We start from the raw sequence: 15,312 nt of genomic DNA on the forward strand, positions 1-15,312 counted from the left end.
GCCCCCCCCCCTTCCCGGCCCGCAGGAAGGGGGGGGGTGGGGGGTGGGGGATGTCGAGCCCCCCCCCCCCCCCCCGAGACCCCTCCCCCCCCCAAAAAAAACCCCCCCAAAATCGGTAAAAAAAGCCCCAAAAAACAATCCCCCCCCCCCTCCCCCCCCCTTTCTATATACACCGGGCCCCGCCCCCCTCCTCATTTGCATAGCCCCGCCCCACCCCCGGCCCAATCAGGGGCCTCCGCTCTACGGATGGGCCCCGCCCACCCCACCCCACCCCGCGCGGGGATTGGCTGGCTCCGGACCCCGCCCCCTTCTCCTCCTCCCCTCCCCCCCCCCCCCCGTGCCCTGCGGAAAGGGGCGGGGCCAAGCGGTGACCTTTCCCACCGGGGGTCAAAGGTCGTGACCCCTCCCCTTCCCCCGGGGAGGGGGCGGGGCTGAGGCGTGGCCCCGCCCAGAGCACCATGGGGGGGGTGGGAAGGAGGAGGGGGCGTGGCCAAGCCAAGCCCCGCCCACGCCGAGAAGGGGAGGGGCCACAAGAAGGGAGGGAGGGAGGGGCTGAGCGGGAGAAAGGGGGGGCGTGGTCTCGGGGAGGGGGCGTGGCCTCCTGGGTCCCAGGGGAGGGGCGTGGTTTCCGAGTGGGCGTGGCCTCCCGGAAGGGGGGCGTGGCCTCTGAGCAGCCCCCTTCCATTGCGGGGGGGGGGGGGGGAAGTTCCTCCCCCCACCCCGGGGGGGAGTGGGTGTGGCCTCCTGGTGGGTGGAGCCTGGCGATGGGCGGGGCTTTTTCGAAGGGGGTGTGGCCTCGGAGGGGGTGGGCGTGGCCTCGGGGCCCCCCAGCAGCTCCCATTGGGGATGGAGGGGAAGAAGGGGGGGGTGGGGAGTGGGGGGTGGGCGTGGCCTGGGGCAAAAGGGGGGCGGGGCCTCTTGATGGGAGGAGCCTGGTAGTGGGAGGGGCTTTTCCGGGGGGCGTGGCCTCCCGGGGGGGGCGTGGCCTCCCTGCTCCCTCGCAGCCCCCATAGGGGAGGGAAAAGGGGGGGGGGTGTGTGTGTTGGAGGGGGGGGAGTGTCCCCCCACATTGGGCGTGGCCTTGTGGGATGTGGGCGTGGCCTGTGGGTGGGCGTGTCCTCTGGGTGGGCGTGGCCTCCTGGCTCTCTCGCAGCTCCCATAGGGGACGGAGGGGGGTGGGATTTTTTTTGGGGGGTGGGGGTGGGTGTGTCCCCAGTTGGGCGTGGCCTGTGTGGGCGTGGCCTGGTGGGAGGTGGGCGTGTCCTCTGGGTGGGCGTGGCCTCCTGGCTCCCCAGCATCTCTCCCTCGCAGCTCCCATAGGGGACGGAGCAGGGGGGGGTGGGTGGGATTTTTTGGGGTGGGGGGTGGGTGTGTCCCCAGTTGGGCGTGGCCTGGTGGGAGGTGGGCGTGTCCTCTTGGTGGGCGTGGCCTCCTGGCTCCCCAGCATCTCTCCCTCGCAGCTCCCATAGGGGATGGAGCGGGGGGGGGGTGGGTGGGATTTTTTGGGGGGGTGGGTGGGTGTGGCCCCAGTTGGGCGTGGCCTGGGTGGGCGTGTCCTGGGGGGTGGGGTGCGGGCGTGTCCTCTGGGTGGGCGTGGCTAGACGCGGGGCAGGAGGGAGCGCTGGCAGCGCAGGAGGCTCTTGGGGGCCCCGCGGCGACGGCAGAGCAGGGCCAGCGCCCCCAACCCCCCCGCGGCCCCCCAGCAGGGCCAGGGGGGCGGCCACCGCCCCCGCCCCCGACCCCACCTCGATGACGATGACCTCGGTGTCCCCGCCCCCTTCCCCCGGCGTGTCGGGGGGTAGGGGAGGAGAGGGAGGGGGGGCACCCCCGTCCGCGTCCGTCCCCCCGCCGCCCCCCCCGCAGCCCAGCCAGTCCCGCAGCACGGATTTGGGGTACCCGGGGGCCACCCGCAGCTGCTGGTTGTCGAACTTCCAGTAGCGGTTCCCCTTGAAGAAGTAGGTGAAGGCTGGAGGTTGGGGGGGGGGGGACACACGTCAAGGGGGGGGGTGGGGGGACATGGGGGACAACGGGGGGAAGGGGGGAATCGAGGGGGATGGGGAGATTGGGGGGACGGGGGACATGGGGGGGGACGGGGGAGATTGGGGGGACATGGCATGGATGGGGGACACGGGGGGGAGGGGGGGCATTGAGGGGAGGGGGGATATGGGGGGGAGGAGGGACATGGGGGACAACGGGGGGGGAGGGGGAGATTGGGGGGACGGGGGACATTGAGGGGAGGGGGGACACGGGGGACAACGGGGGGAAGGGGGGAATCGAGGGGAGGGGGGACATGGGGGACAACGGGGGGGGACGGGGAGATTGGGGGGACAGGGGACACGGGGGGGGAGGGGGGGACATCAGGGACATTGGGGGGACATTGAGGGGAGGGGGACATTGGGGGGGAGGGGGGAGATTGGGGGGACATGGCATGGATGGGGGACACGGGGGGAGGGGGGGCATTGAGGGGAGGGGGGACATGGGGGGGAGGGGGGGCATTGAGGGGAGGGGGGGATATGGGGGGGACGGGGGACACGGGGGGGACAAGGGACATCGGGGGGACATTGAGGGGAGGGGGGACACGGGGGGGGGGAGGGAAGGGGGACATCGGTGGGGGGGGGACATCCGTGGGGGTGATGGGGGACAGAAGGACATTGGGGGGCACCGGGGGGGGGGGGGGGGGGGGGACGGGACACGTTGGGGGACACGGGGGGAGAAGAAGAGACACCAGTTAGGACCTGGGGTCACCACCACCCCCCCCCCCATGTCCCCCCCCAATGTCCCCCCCCCCCACCCCCTCACCATCGTCGGGGCCCATGAAGGCTCCTCGGGGGGATTCGGGGACCCCCCCCCAGACCTCGATGCCTTTGGGGTACTCGGGGTCCACGGAGCGGCTCTCCTCGTTGAAGCGGTAGTACCTGGGGGGGGGGGACACAGGGGGACAGGTCACCGGGGGCGTGGGGACATCAACATGGGTCATGGGGACACCATGGTGGGCATGAGGACATCATGGTGGGCCATGGAGACCTCATGGTGGCCATGGGAAGGGCCACGGGGACATCAATGTGGGCATGGGGACACCACGGTGGGCCATGGGGACATCAACATGGGTCACGGGGACCTCGTGGTGGCCATGGGAAGGGCCATGGGGACGTCACCAGGGTGTGGGGACATCATCATGGGTCATGGGGGACCTCGTGGTGGCCATGGGAAGGGCCATGGGGACACCATGGTGGGCGTGAGGACATCATGGTGGGCCATGGGCACCTCGTGGTGGCCATGAGGATGTCACCAGGGTGTGGGGACATCAACATGGGTCACGGGGACCTCGTGGTGGCCATGGGAAGGGTCATGGGGACATCAACGTGGGCGTGGGGACACCACGGTGGGCCATGGGGACACCACCAGGGGCATGGGGACCTTGTGGTGGGCACGGGGGTGGCCATGGGGACGTCACCAGGGTGTGGGGACATCAACATGGGCCACGGGGAGATTGTGGTGGCCATGGGAAGGGCCACAGGGACATCAACGTGGGCGTGGGGACACCACGGTGGGCCATGGGGACCTCATGGTGGCCATGGGAAGGGCCACGGGGACATCAAGGAGGTGGGAGAGGTGACACGGAGGTGACAAGAAGATCCCAGAAGGTTCCCAAAGGTCCCAGAAAGTCCCAGAAGATCCCAAGAGGTGCCCAGAAGATCCCAGAAGGTCTCAGAAGATCCCAGAAGGTCCCCAGGAGATTCCAAGGAGTCCCAGAAGATCCCTGGAGGTCCCCAGAAAATCCCAGCAGGTCCCAGAAGCTCCAAAGAGGTCCCAGAAGATCCCAAGAAAGTTCCCAAGAGGTTCCAAGAAGTCCCAGGAGATCCCCAAAGATCCCAGAAGGTTCCCAAGAGGTTCCAAGAGGTCCCATAAGATCCCAGAAGGTCCCCAGGAGGCCCCCAGAAGATCCCAGGAGGTCCCCAGAAGGTTCCCAAGAGGTTCCAAGAGATCCCGGAAGATCCCAGAAGGTTCCCAAAGGTCCCAGAAGGTTCCCAAGAGGTTCCAAGAGGTCCCACAAGATCCCCAAGAGGTTCCAAGAGATCCCAGAAGGTCCCCAGAAGGTTCCCAAGAGGTTCCAAGAGGTCCCGGAAGATCCCAGAAGGTTCCCAAAGGTCCCAGAAGGTTCCCAGGAGGTCCCCAGAAGGTTCCCAAGAGGTTCCAAGAGATCCCGGAAGATCCCGGAAGGTTCCCAAAGGTCCCAGAAGGTTCCCAGAAGGTCCCAGAAGGTGCCCAAGAGGTTCCAAGAGGTCCCACAAGATCCCCAAGAGGTTCCAAGAGATCCCAGAAGGTCCCCAGAAGGTTCCAAGAGGTCCCGGAAGATCCCAGAAGGTTCCCAAAGGTCCCAGAAGGTTCCCAAAGGTCCCAGAAGGTTCCCAAGAGGTCCCACGAGGTCCCCAGAAGGTCCCCGGACGCACTTGTTGCCGCGGAAGAAGTAGGTCTTGCCGCTGGGCAACCAGAGCAGGGCCGCGTCCAGGCGGTCGGTGGGGACACCCCGGCCCAGGTCCCGCAGGGCCCGGGGGTACCCCGGCTCCAGCACCGCCTCCTCGAACACCCAGTGCTTGTCCCCTGCCACGGGGTGGGGGGGACACTGTCACCACGGGGACACCCCACGGGGACCACCACCACCACCACCATCTCCTCAGCCCCATCCCCACGTCCCCACCACCATCTCCTCAGCCCCATCCCCACGTCCCCACCACCATCTCCACGTTCCCATCCCCACGTCCCCACCACCATCTCCTCAGCCCCATCTCCACGTTCTCAGCCCCACGTCCCCATCTCCACCCCCATGTCCCATCTCCATCCCCACGTCCCACCTCCATCCCCACGTCCCATCTCCATCCCCATGTCCCACCTCCATCCCCACGTCCCCATCTCCATCCCCACGTCCCACCTCCATCCCCATGTTGTCCCACCTCCATCCCCACGTCCCCACCTCCATCCCCACGTTGTCCCACCTCCATCCCCACGTTGTCCCACCTCCATCCCCACGTCCCATCTCCATCCCCACGTCCCCACCTCCATCCCCACGTCCCCATCTCCATCCCCACGTCCCCACCTCCATCCCCACGTCCCATCTCCATCCCCACGTCCCCACCTCCATCCCCACGTCCCCATCTCCATCCCCACGTCCCCACCTCCATCCCCACGTCCCATCTCCATCCCCATGTCCCACCTCCATCCCCACGTCCCCACCTCCATCCCCACGTCCCCATCTCCATCCCCACGTCCCACCTCCATCCCCATGTTGTCCCACCTCCATCCCCACGTCCCCACCTCCATCCCCACGTTGTCCCACCTCCATCCCCACGTTGTCCCACCTCCATCCCCACGTCCCATCTCCATCCCCATGTCCCACCTCCATCTCCACCTCCATCCCCACGTTGTCCCACCTCCATCCCCACGTCCCATCTCCATCCCCACGTCCCCACCTCCATCCCCACGTTGTCCCACCTCCATCCCCACGTTGTCCCACCTCCATCCCCACGTCCCCACCTCCATCCCCACGTTGTCCCACCTCCATCCCCACGTTGTCCCCCACCCCTTGTGTCCCGTCCCATCCCCCCCCCCCCTTGGTACCTTTGAAGAAGACGAACTTGCCGTCCTTCCTCTCGTAGGCCGTGTTGATGTTGGGGGGCAGCCCCACCCAGAAGTGGCCGATGGGCAGGGGGTACCCCTCCATCACCCGACGGTCCCTCACGCGCCAGAACCACCGCTCCTGCCGCGGGGACAACCTCGGGTCACCCCCCACCCCCAGGTCACACACACCCCCCCCCACCCCACCCCACCCCGGCCCGGGGGGGGGAGGGTCCCCAGGACCACCGCGGTGATGGCTCCACCATCAGCATCGTCCCCGTGGCCGCCTCCCCGTCCCCACGTCCCCGTGCCCATGTCCCACCACCATCCCCACGTCCCCACCTCCATCCTCACGTCCCCGCCTCCATCCCTGTGGCCTCGTCCCCATGTCCCCATCTCCGTGTCCCCATCTCCAGACCCATCCCCACGTCCCCACCTCCAGCCCCACGTCTCCATCATCTCCAGCCCCACATCCCCATCGTCTCCAGCCCCACATCTCCACCGTCTCCAGCCCCACGTCTCCATCATCTCCAGCCCCATGTCTCCATCTCCAGCCCCATCTCCAGCCCCACCTCCCTGTGCCCATGTCCTCTTCCCCATCCCAACATCTCCATCCCCACCTCCATTCCCACATTCCCATCTCCAGCCCCACGTCCCCATCATCTCCAGCCCCACGTCCCCATCATCTCCAGCCCCACGTCTCCATCATCTCCAGCCCCATGTCTCCATCTCCAGCCCCATCTCCAGCCCCACCTCCCTGTGCCCGTGTCCTTCTCCCCATCCCAACATCTTCGTCCCCACATCCCCATCTCCAGCCCCACATCCCCATCATCTCCAGCCCCACGTCCCCATCTCCATCCCCACATCTCCATCATCTCCAGCCCCACATCTCCATCATCTCCAGCCCCACGTCTCCATCATCTCCAGCCCCATGTCTCCATCTCCAGCCCCATCTCCAGCCCCACCTCCCTGTGCCTGTGTCCTTCTCCCCATCCCAACATCTTCGTCCCCACATCCCCATCTCCAGCCCCACGTCCCCATCTCCATCCCCACATCTCCACCATCTCCAGCCCCACATCTCCATCATCTCCAGCCCCACGTCTCCATCATCTCCAGCCCCACCTCCATCCCCACGTCCCCGTGCCCGTGTCTTTCTCCCCATCCCCTTGTCCCCACCTCCATCCTCACGTCCCACCTCCATCCCTGTGGCCTTGTCCCCATGTCCCCATCTCTGTGTCCTCATCTCCAGCCCCATCCCCACCTCCATCCCTATATCCCCGTGTCCCCATCCCCATGTTCTTCTCCCCATGCCCATGTCTCCATCATCTCCAGCCCCACCTCCAGCCCCGCATCCCCATCCCCATGTTCTTCTCCCCATCCCCACGTCTCCATCATCTCCAGCCCCACGTCCCCGTCCCCACCTTGAAGACGAACATCTCCCCCCGCAGCATGGCGATGGTGTCGAAGTTGCCGTCGCAGATGCGGGGGCCGTAGGGGGGCCCGGGGGGCCGGTCGGGGCTACGGGGCCGGGGGGTGGTCCGGGGGACGGCGGGTGGCCAGCTGGGACCCGTCCCCGTCCCTGCGGGGACACCGTCAGCACCCGGGGGGATGGTGGGGACAGGGGGGTTGGGGGCGGGCATCAAGGGGGGATTTGAGGGTATCTGGGGGGGGTTTAGGGGTATCAAGGGTGGGGTTGAGGGTATCTGGGGGGGGTTTAGGGGTATCAAGGGGAGGTTTGAGGGTATCTGGGGGGGGTTGAAGGTATCAAGGGGGGATTTGAGGGTATCTGGGGGGGGTTTAGGGGTATCAAGGGGGGTTTGAGGGTATCTAGGGGGGGTTAGGGGTATCAAGGGGAGGTTTGAGGATATCTAGGGGGGGGTTGAAGGTATCAAGGGGGGTTTGAGGGTATCTAGGGGGGGTTTAGGGGTATCAAGGGGGGTTTGAGGGTATCTAGGGGGGGTTTAGGGGTATCAAGGGGAGGTTTGAGGGTATCTAGGGGGGTTTAGGGGTATCAAGGGGAGGTTTGAGGGTATCTAGGGGGGGGTTGAAGGTATCAAGGGGGATTTGAGGGTATCTAGGGGGGGTTTAGGGGTATCAAGGGTGGGGTTGAGAGTATCTAGGGGGGGTTTAGGGGTATCAAAGGGGGCTTGAGGGTATCAAGAAGAGGTTTGAAAGTATCTAGGGGAGGTTTGGGGGTATCAAGGGTGGGGTTGAGGGTATCTAGGGGAGGTTTAGGGGTATCGAGGGGAGGTTTGAGGGTATCTGGGGGGGTTTAGGGGTATCAAGGGTGGGGTTGAGGGTATCTAGGGGGGGTTTAGGGGTATCAAGGGGAGGTTTGAGGGTATCTGGGGGGGGTTTAGGGGTATCTAGGGGGAGTTTAGGTATCAAGGGGAGGTTTGAGGGTATCTAGGGGGGGTTTAGGGGTATCAACGGGGGGTTTGAGGGTATCTAGGGGAGGTTTGGGGGTATCAAGGGGAGGTTTGAGGGTATCTAGGGGGGGTTTAGGGGTATCAACGGGGGGTTTGAGGGTATCTAGGGGAGGTTTGGGGGTATCAAGGGGAGGTTTGAGGATATCTAGGGGGGGTTGAAGGTATCAAGGGGGGTTTGAGGGTATCTGGGGGGGTTTAGGGGTATCAAGAAGAGGTTTGAGGGTATCTATGGGAGGTTTGAGGGTATCAAGGAGGGGTTGAGGGTATCTAGGTGGGGTTTAGGGGTATCAAGGGGAGGTTTGAGGGTATCTGGGGGTGGGGTGGGGGTGGTGGCCACACCGTAGAGCTGCTGGATGCCCCGGCGGTCGTCGTCGGGGAGGACGAAGGCCTCGGTGTCCATCCACTGGTAGAAGGGGGCCATGATGGCTGAGGGGTCGCTGGAGTGCTCCAGCCCCAGCGCGTGGCCCAGCTCGTGCACGGCCACCAGGAAGAGGTCATTGCCTTGAGGGGGGGAGGAGGAGACACGGGGCGGGAGGGGGGTCATGGTGGGAAGGAGGAGGAGCTGGTGTCCCCAAATGGTCATCATTGGGCCAAGGAGGGACTTAAATTGGGTCAAGAATGGCCCTAAGTTGGGTCGAGGACATCTCCATGGCCACGATTGGACCAAGGAGGGACCTAAATTGGTCAAAGAAGGACCTAAACTGGGTCGAGGACGTCTCCATGGCCATGATTGGACCAAGGAGGGACCTAAATTGGGTCGAGGACATCTCCATGGCCATGACTGGACCAAGGAGGACCCTAAACTGGGTCAAAGAAGGACCTAAACTGGGTCGAGGACACCTCCATGGCCATGATTGGACCAAGGAGGACCCTAAACTGGGTCAAAGAAGGACCTAAACTGGGTCGAGGATGTCTCCATGGCCACGGTTGGGTCAAGGAAGGACCTAAACTGGGTCGAGGACGTCTCCATGGCCACGGTTGGGTCAAGGAGGACCCTAAATTGGGACGAGGACATCCCACCACCACCACCTCCCCACCGTGGATCTCAGTGGGTCACGGAAGACCTTCTGTTGGGTGGAGACCACCTCCAACCAACCCCCCTCCCCTCCAGCTCACCGCTGAGGTCATCGTTGCGGGCCGTCCAGGGCTCGGCCCCGTCGAAGTGGGTGTCCCCACCGATGTGGGGCCCAGGGAAGTAGGCGTGGGCCAGGAACCCCCCTTCCCCGTCGAAGGGGGTGCTGTCCCCGTGGAAGCCCTCGGCGAAGAAGATCATGATGTCGGCCTGGGGGGCACGACCCTGGCGGACCTCCCCGTAGGGCACCTCCCGGAAGCGCAAGGGGGCGGCCGCCGCCCAGACGGAGAAGGCCCGACGGATGGCCCCGAAGGTCCCAGCCTCCCCCACCTTGGGGGTGTAGTTCTGGATGCTGGAGGAGGAGGAAGAGGAGGAGGAGAAACCCACCCACGGGGCCATCAGCGCCACCACCGGTGACACCGCGGCCTCACCGGGTGACGTTCTCCCCCCATAAAACCACGGGTGCCACCACCACGGTCTCACCAGGTGACGTTCTCCCCCCATAAAACCATGGGTGCCACCACCACGGTCTCACCAGGTGACGTTCTCCCCCCATAAAACCATGGGTGTCACCACCGTGGCCTCGCCAGGTGACCTTCTCCCCCATAAAATCACCGGTGCCACCACCAGGGTCTCACCAGGTGACGTTCTCCCCCCATAAAACCATGGGTGCCACCACCATGGTCTCACCAGGTGACGTTCTCCATGGTGTCACCACCACCACAGTCTCACGATGGGACCTTTTCCCCCACAAAACCATGGGTGCCACCACCACGGTCTCACCAGGTGACGTTCTCCATGGTGTCACCACCACCACAGTCTCACGATGGGACCTTTTCCCCCACAAAACCATGGGTGCCACCACCACGGCCTCGCCAGGTGACCTTCTCCCCCACAAAACCATGGGTGCCACCACCGCGGTCTCACCGGGGGACCTTCTCCCACCCCCTCCCGTGGGCGCCGCCACCACCGTGGCCTCCTCAGATGAGGTTCTCCTGGTGTCCCTCGCCACCGGCCCGTCCCCACCGTGTCCTCACCAGAAGGTGATCTCCTGGTGCTCCCACTTCATGCCCTGGATGGCGTAGCGCCGGCGCCGCACGTTGGCCTTGATCTCGGCCCCAAACTTGTCGGGGACACCACAGCGGGGACGACGCATGGCCCTGGTGTGGGGGGGGGGGGGGTGGCCAGGTTGGTCAGGGGACCTCCAAGGGCCTTCGGTGGCCATCGGAGGACCTACAATCCGACCACCATCCGTGGCTCCTGAAGGACCCACAACTCAATGACATCCTGGAAGACCTCCAACCCATCTATGGTTCCTGGAGGACCTACAACCCGACGATCATCCTTGGACTCAACAGTCCTTGATAGCTCCTGGAGGACCTACACCCCAAGGACCATCCATGGCTCCTGGAGGACCCACACTCCTGGAAGATCCACCACCCAATGACCATCAACGGTTCCTGGAGGACCCACACCCCCAAGGACCTCCTGGAGGACCTACAACCCAACCCACCATCAATGGTTCCTGAAGGACCCACACGCCAAGGACCATCCATCGCTCCTGGAGGACCCACCACCCACCCACCCATCCACGGTTCCTGGAGGACCCACACCCCAATGACCACTGATGGCTCCTGGAGGACCCACACCCCAAGGACCTCCTGGAGGACCTACAACCCAACCGCCATCCATGGACCCAACCATCACCTGTGGTTCCTGGAGGACCCACCACCCAACGACGGTTCCTGGAGGGCCCCCCACCCACCAACCCAACCATGGTTCCTGGAAGTCCTACCCCTCAAGGACCTCCTGGAGGGCCCACCACCCACCATCCATCCACGGTTCCTGGAAGACCCACCCCTCAAGGACCTCCTGGAGGGCCCACCACCCACCAACCCATCCACGGTTCCTGGAGGACCCACACCCCAACGATGGCTCCTGGAAGACCACACCCCCCAACGACCATTGATGCCTCCTGGAGGACCCACACCCCAAGGACCTCCTGGACGACCTACAACCCAACCGCCATCCATGGACCCAACCATCACCCGTGGTTCCTGGAGGACCCACCACCCAACGACGGTTCCTGGAGAACCCACCAACCCATCCATGGTTCCTGGAAGACCCACCCCTCAAGGACCTCCTGGGGGGCCCACCACCCACCATCCATCCACGGTTCCTGGAAGTCCCACCCCTCAAGGACCTCCTGGAGGACCTACAACCCAACCGCCATCCATGGACCCAGCCATCACCCGTGGTTCCTGGAGGACCCACCACCCAACGACGGTTCCTGGAGGACCCACCACCCCATTCCATGCCTCCTGGAAGACCCACCGCCCACCAACCACCCATAACTATCATCAGACACCCCCAACTCCCCTCCCACCCCCACCAAGCGTGTCCCCTCCCCCACCTGATGGTCTCGGGGTCGGGGGTCCCGGTGACCTTCAGCCCGTAGAAGCGCTGCATGGCGGCCAGGGCGGCCGAGAGGCTCTGGGGCGAGCGTTGGGTGTGGGTCCGCAGGTCTCCGGGGGGCAGGTACCCGTATTGCTGTAGCCAGGCCTGGTGGGGGGAGGGGGAGGGGGGAAAAGGGGGGGGGGGGGGTGATGGGGGAGGGGCCACCACCAAACCCCCCCCATCCCCCCCCCACCCCGTGATTTCCCTCCCAAATTAGCAGCCGGTAATTAGACGCCCCCGCGGGGTTATTCTGGGACAACACCCGTCCGGCTGGCCCCGCCCCCCCCCACCCCCCGCACCCCCTCCCCCACGTGTCCATCTGTCCCCTCCCCCCACATCCGTCTGTCCCCCTCCCCCCCCCCGCCCACCTTTCTCTCCCCTGGACTTTGTTGGGGGGGGGGGGGGAAGCGGACACCTGGGACCCCTTTTTTTTAGGGGGGGGGGGACGGGGTGGGGGGAGGGGGTTTTGGCTGGGGGAGGGGTAGAAAGTTTGGGGGGGGGGGGTTGGGGAAGGGGGAGGAAGGGAGGAGGGAGGTGGGGGGACGGACATGGAGGTGGACAGATGGACGTGGGGATGGTGGACACCAAGATGGAGACGGGGATGGACAGATGGACGTGGGGATGGTGGACACCAAGATGGACAGATGGAGACGGGGATGGACAGATGGACGTGGGGATGGTGGACATGGAGATGGACAGATGGACATGGGGATGGACAGATGGACGTGGGGATGGTGGACACCAAGATGGACAGATGGACGTGGGGATGGTGGACATGGAGATGGACAGATGGGCAGGGGGATGGACAGATGGACATGGGGATGGTGGACACCGAGATGGACAGATGGACGTGGGGATGGACACATGGACATGGGGATGGACACGGGAAGGGCCAGAAGGTCCCTTGGACGGAGACGGGGATGGAGAGATGGACATGGGGATGGTGGACATGGAGATGGACAGATGGACACATGGACATGGGAAGGGCCAGAAGGGGATGGACACAGGGATGGAAATAGGGACATGAGGATGGACAGATGGACATGAGGATGGACAGATGGATGGACAGAGGGACACGGGGATGGACAGTGGGACACAGGAACGAAGACGGGGAGGGATGAAGGGATGGACACGCGGACATGGGGCTGGAAAGAAGGACACTTGGATGGACAGAGGGACACGGGGATGGACAGATGGACGTGGGGATGGACGTGGGGATGAAGATGGACGTGGGGATGGACAGAGGGACACGGGGATGGACAAAGGGATGGACAGAAGGACACGGGGATGGATGTGGGGATGAAGATGGACACAGGGATGGACAGATGGACATGGAGATGGACGTGGGGATGGACAGACGGACACAGAGATGGACAGATGGACACGGAGATGGAAAGGAGGACATTGGGACAGACAGATGGACACGGGGATGGACAGAGGGACACGGGGATGGACGTGGGGATGAAGATGGACGTGGGGATGGACAGAGGGATGGACACACGGACGTGGGGATGGACAGATAGACATGGAGATAGACGTGGGGATGAAGATGGACACAGGGATGGACAGACGGACACGGAGATGGATGTGGGGATGGACAGAGGGACACGGGGATGGACAGATGGACACGGGGATGGACATGGGGATGGACAGAGGGACACAGGGATGGACGTGGGGATGAAGATGGACACAGAGATGGACAGACAGATGGACACGGGGATGGACACATGGATGTGGGGATGGACAGATAGACATGGAGATAGATGTGGGGATGGACAGAGGGACATGGGGATGGAAAGGAGGACATAGGGACAGACAGATGGACACGGGGATGGACAGACGGACGCAGAGATGGACGTGGGGATGGACAGATGGACACGGGGATGGAAAGGAGGACATTGGGACAGACAGATGGACGTGGGGATGGACAGAGGGACACGGGGATGGATGTGGGGATGAAGATGGACACGGGGATGGACAGATGGACATGGAGATAGACATGGGGATGAAGATGGACAAAGGGATGGACAGAGGGACGCGGGGATGGACAGATGGACAAAGGGATGGATGTGGGGGTGAAGATGGACGTGGGGATGGACAGAGGGACATGGGGATGGAAAGGAGGACATAGGGACAGACAGATGGACACGGGGATGGACAGAGGGACATGGGGATGGACAGATGGACATGGGGATGGATGTGGGGATGGACAGAGGGACACGGGGATGGACGGATGGACGTGGGGGTGAAGATGGACACAGGGATGGACAGATGGACATGGAGATGGACAAAGGGATGGACAGAGGGACATGGGGATGGACAGATGGACACGGAGATGGACAGATGGACATGGGGATGGACGTGGGGGTGAAGATGGACAAAGGGATGTACATGGGGATGGACACACAAACACGGGGATGGACAGATGGACACGGAGATGGACGTGGGGATGGACAGATGGACGTGGAGATGGACGTGGGGATGGACAGAGGGACACGGGGATGGACAGACAGACACAGAGATGGACAGATGGACACAGAGATGGACAGATGGACACAGGGATGGACGTGGGGATGGAAAGGAGGACATTGGGACAGACAGATGGATACGGGGATGGACAGATGGACAAAGGGATGGACGTGGGGATGAAGATGGACGTGGGGATGGACAGAGGGACACGGGGATGGACAAAAGGATGGACACACGGACATGGGGACGGACAGATGGACGTGGGGATGGATGTGGGGGTGAAGATGGACAAAGGGATGGACACATGAACACGGAGCTGGACAGATGGACACAGAGATGGACATGGGGATGGACAGATGGATACGGGGATGGACGTGGAGATGGACGTGGGGATGGACAGAGGGACACAGGGATGGACAGATGGACACAGAGATGGACATGGGGATGGACAGAGGGACACGGGGATGGAGGAGGAACACATTTTGGGGGGGGTGGGGGGAGGCTGGAGACCACCGAGGCGGACGGACGGACGGAGGGACGGAGGGAGGGAAGAACGGACGCCTCCCGCCAACGCGTGACTCTTTTTTTTTTTTTTTTTTTCCTTTTTTTGGGAAGGGGGGGGGGGGGGGGTGGAAAAAAAGAGGGGGGGGAAGGGGGGTGTAAAAAAAGGCGGAAGCTCCGGAGGGAAAAGAAGAAGAAAAAGGGGAAAAACAAAAACAACAAAAAAATCCAAAACCAAAAAAAAAAAAAATCTCCAAAAAAAAAAAAAATCAAAACCACCCGAAAAAAAAATAATAAAAATAAATAATAAAACGAAAAAAACACCAAACCACCCCCAAATCAGAGCGCGGGGGGGGGGGGGGGGGGGGGGGGGGCGCTTTTTTATTTGTTTTGGGGTTTTTTTTGTTTTTTTTTTTCGGTTTGTTTTAAGGAAAATAAAAAAAAGAAGAAAAAAGGCCGAAAAAGGGAAAAAAAAAAAACCCACACAAAAAAGAGGAGGAAGAGGAAAAGGGGGGGGAGGGGGGGGGGGGGAAGGGGGGGGGGGGGGGAAACGTGGCCGCGGGGGGGGGGGGGGGGGCAGCGGGAACAAAGGAATGGGAAAGTTGGCAAAAAGGAGGAGTTTTGGGGGTTGGGGGTGGGGGGGGGGGGAAAAAAAACCAGCCCCGCGAGCCCGGGACCCCTCCCCCCCCCCATCCCCAAAAAGGGGACACCCCCCTCACCCCCCCCCACCCCCAAAGTTGGGGGGGGGGGGGGGATAAACACCCCCACACC

General features: G+C 63.5%; 1 protein-coding gene across 1 annotated transcript; it reads right to left on the reverse strand.

The window, feature by feature from the left end:
* Nucleotides 1-1,597: 1,597 nt before the first annotated feature.
* LOC141478296 (matrix metalloproteinase-14-like) lies at nucleotides 1,598-11,670 on the reverse strand. The gene is given in 10 exon segments (XM_074167403.1): nucleotides 1,598-1,697; nucleotides 1,699-1,966; nucleotides 2,800-2,915; nucleotides 4,452-4,602; nucleotides 5,617-5,755; nucleotides 7,035-7,192; nucleotides 8,382-8,543; nucleotides 9,159-9,466; nucleotides 10,152-10,274; nucleotides 11,528-11,670. Coding segments are annotated over 10 exon segments (1,581 nt in total). The 5' UTR covers nucleotides 11,584-11,670.
* Nucleotides 11,671-15,312: the final 3,642 nt, after the last annotated feature.

Source organism: Numenius arquata, unplaced genomic scaffold, assembly GCF_964106895.1.
Source record: "Numenius arquata unplaced genomic scaffold, bNumArq3.hap1.1 HAP1_SCAFFOLD_1479, whole genome shotgun sequence".
In the NCBI taxonomy this organism is placed as follows: domain Eukaryota; kingdom Metazoa; phylum Chordata; class Aves; order Charadriiformes; family Scolopacidae; genus Numenius; species Numenius arquata.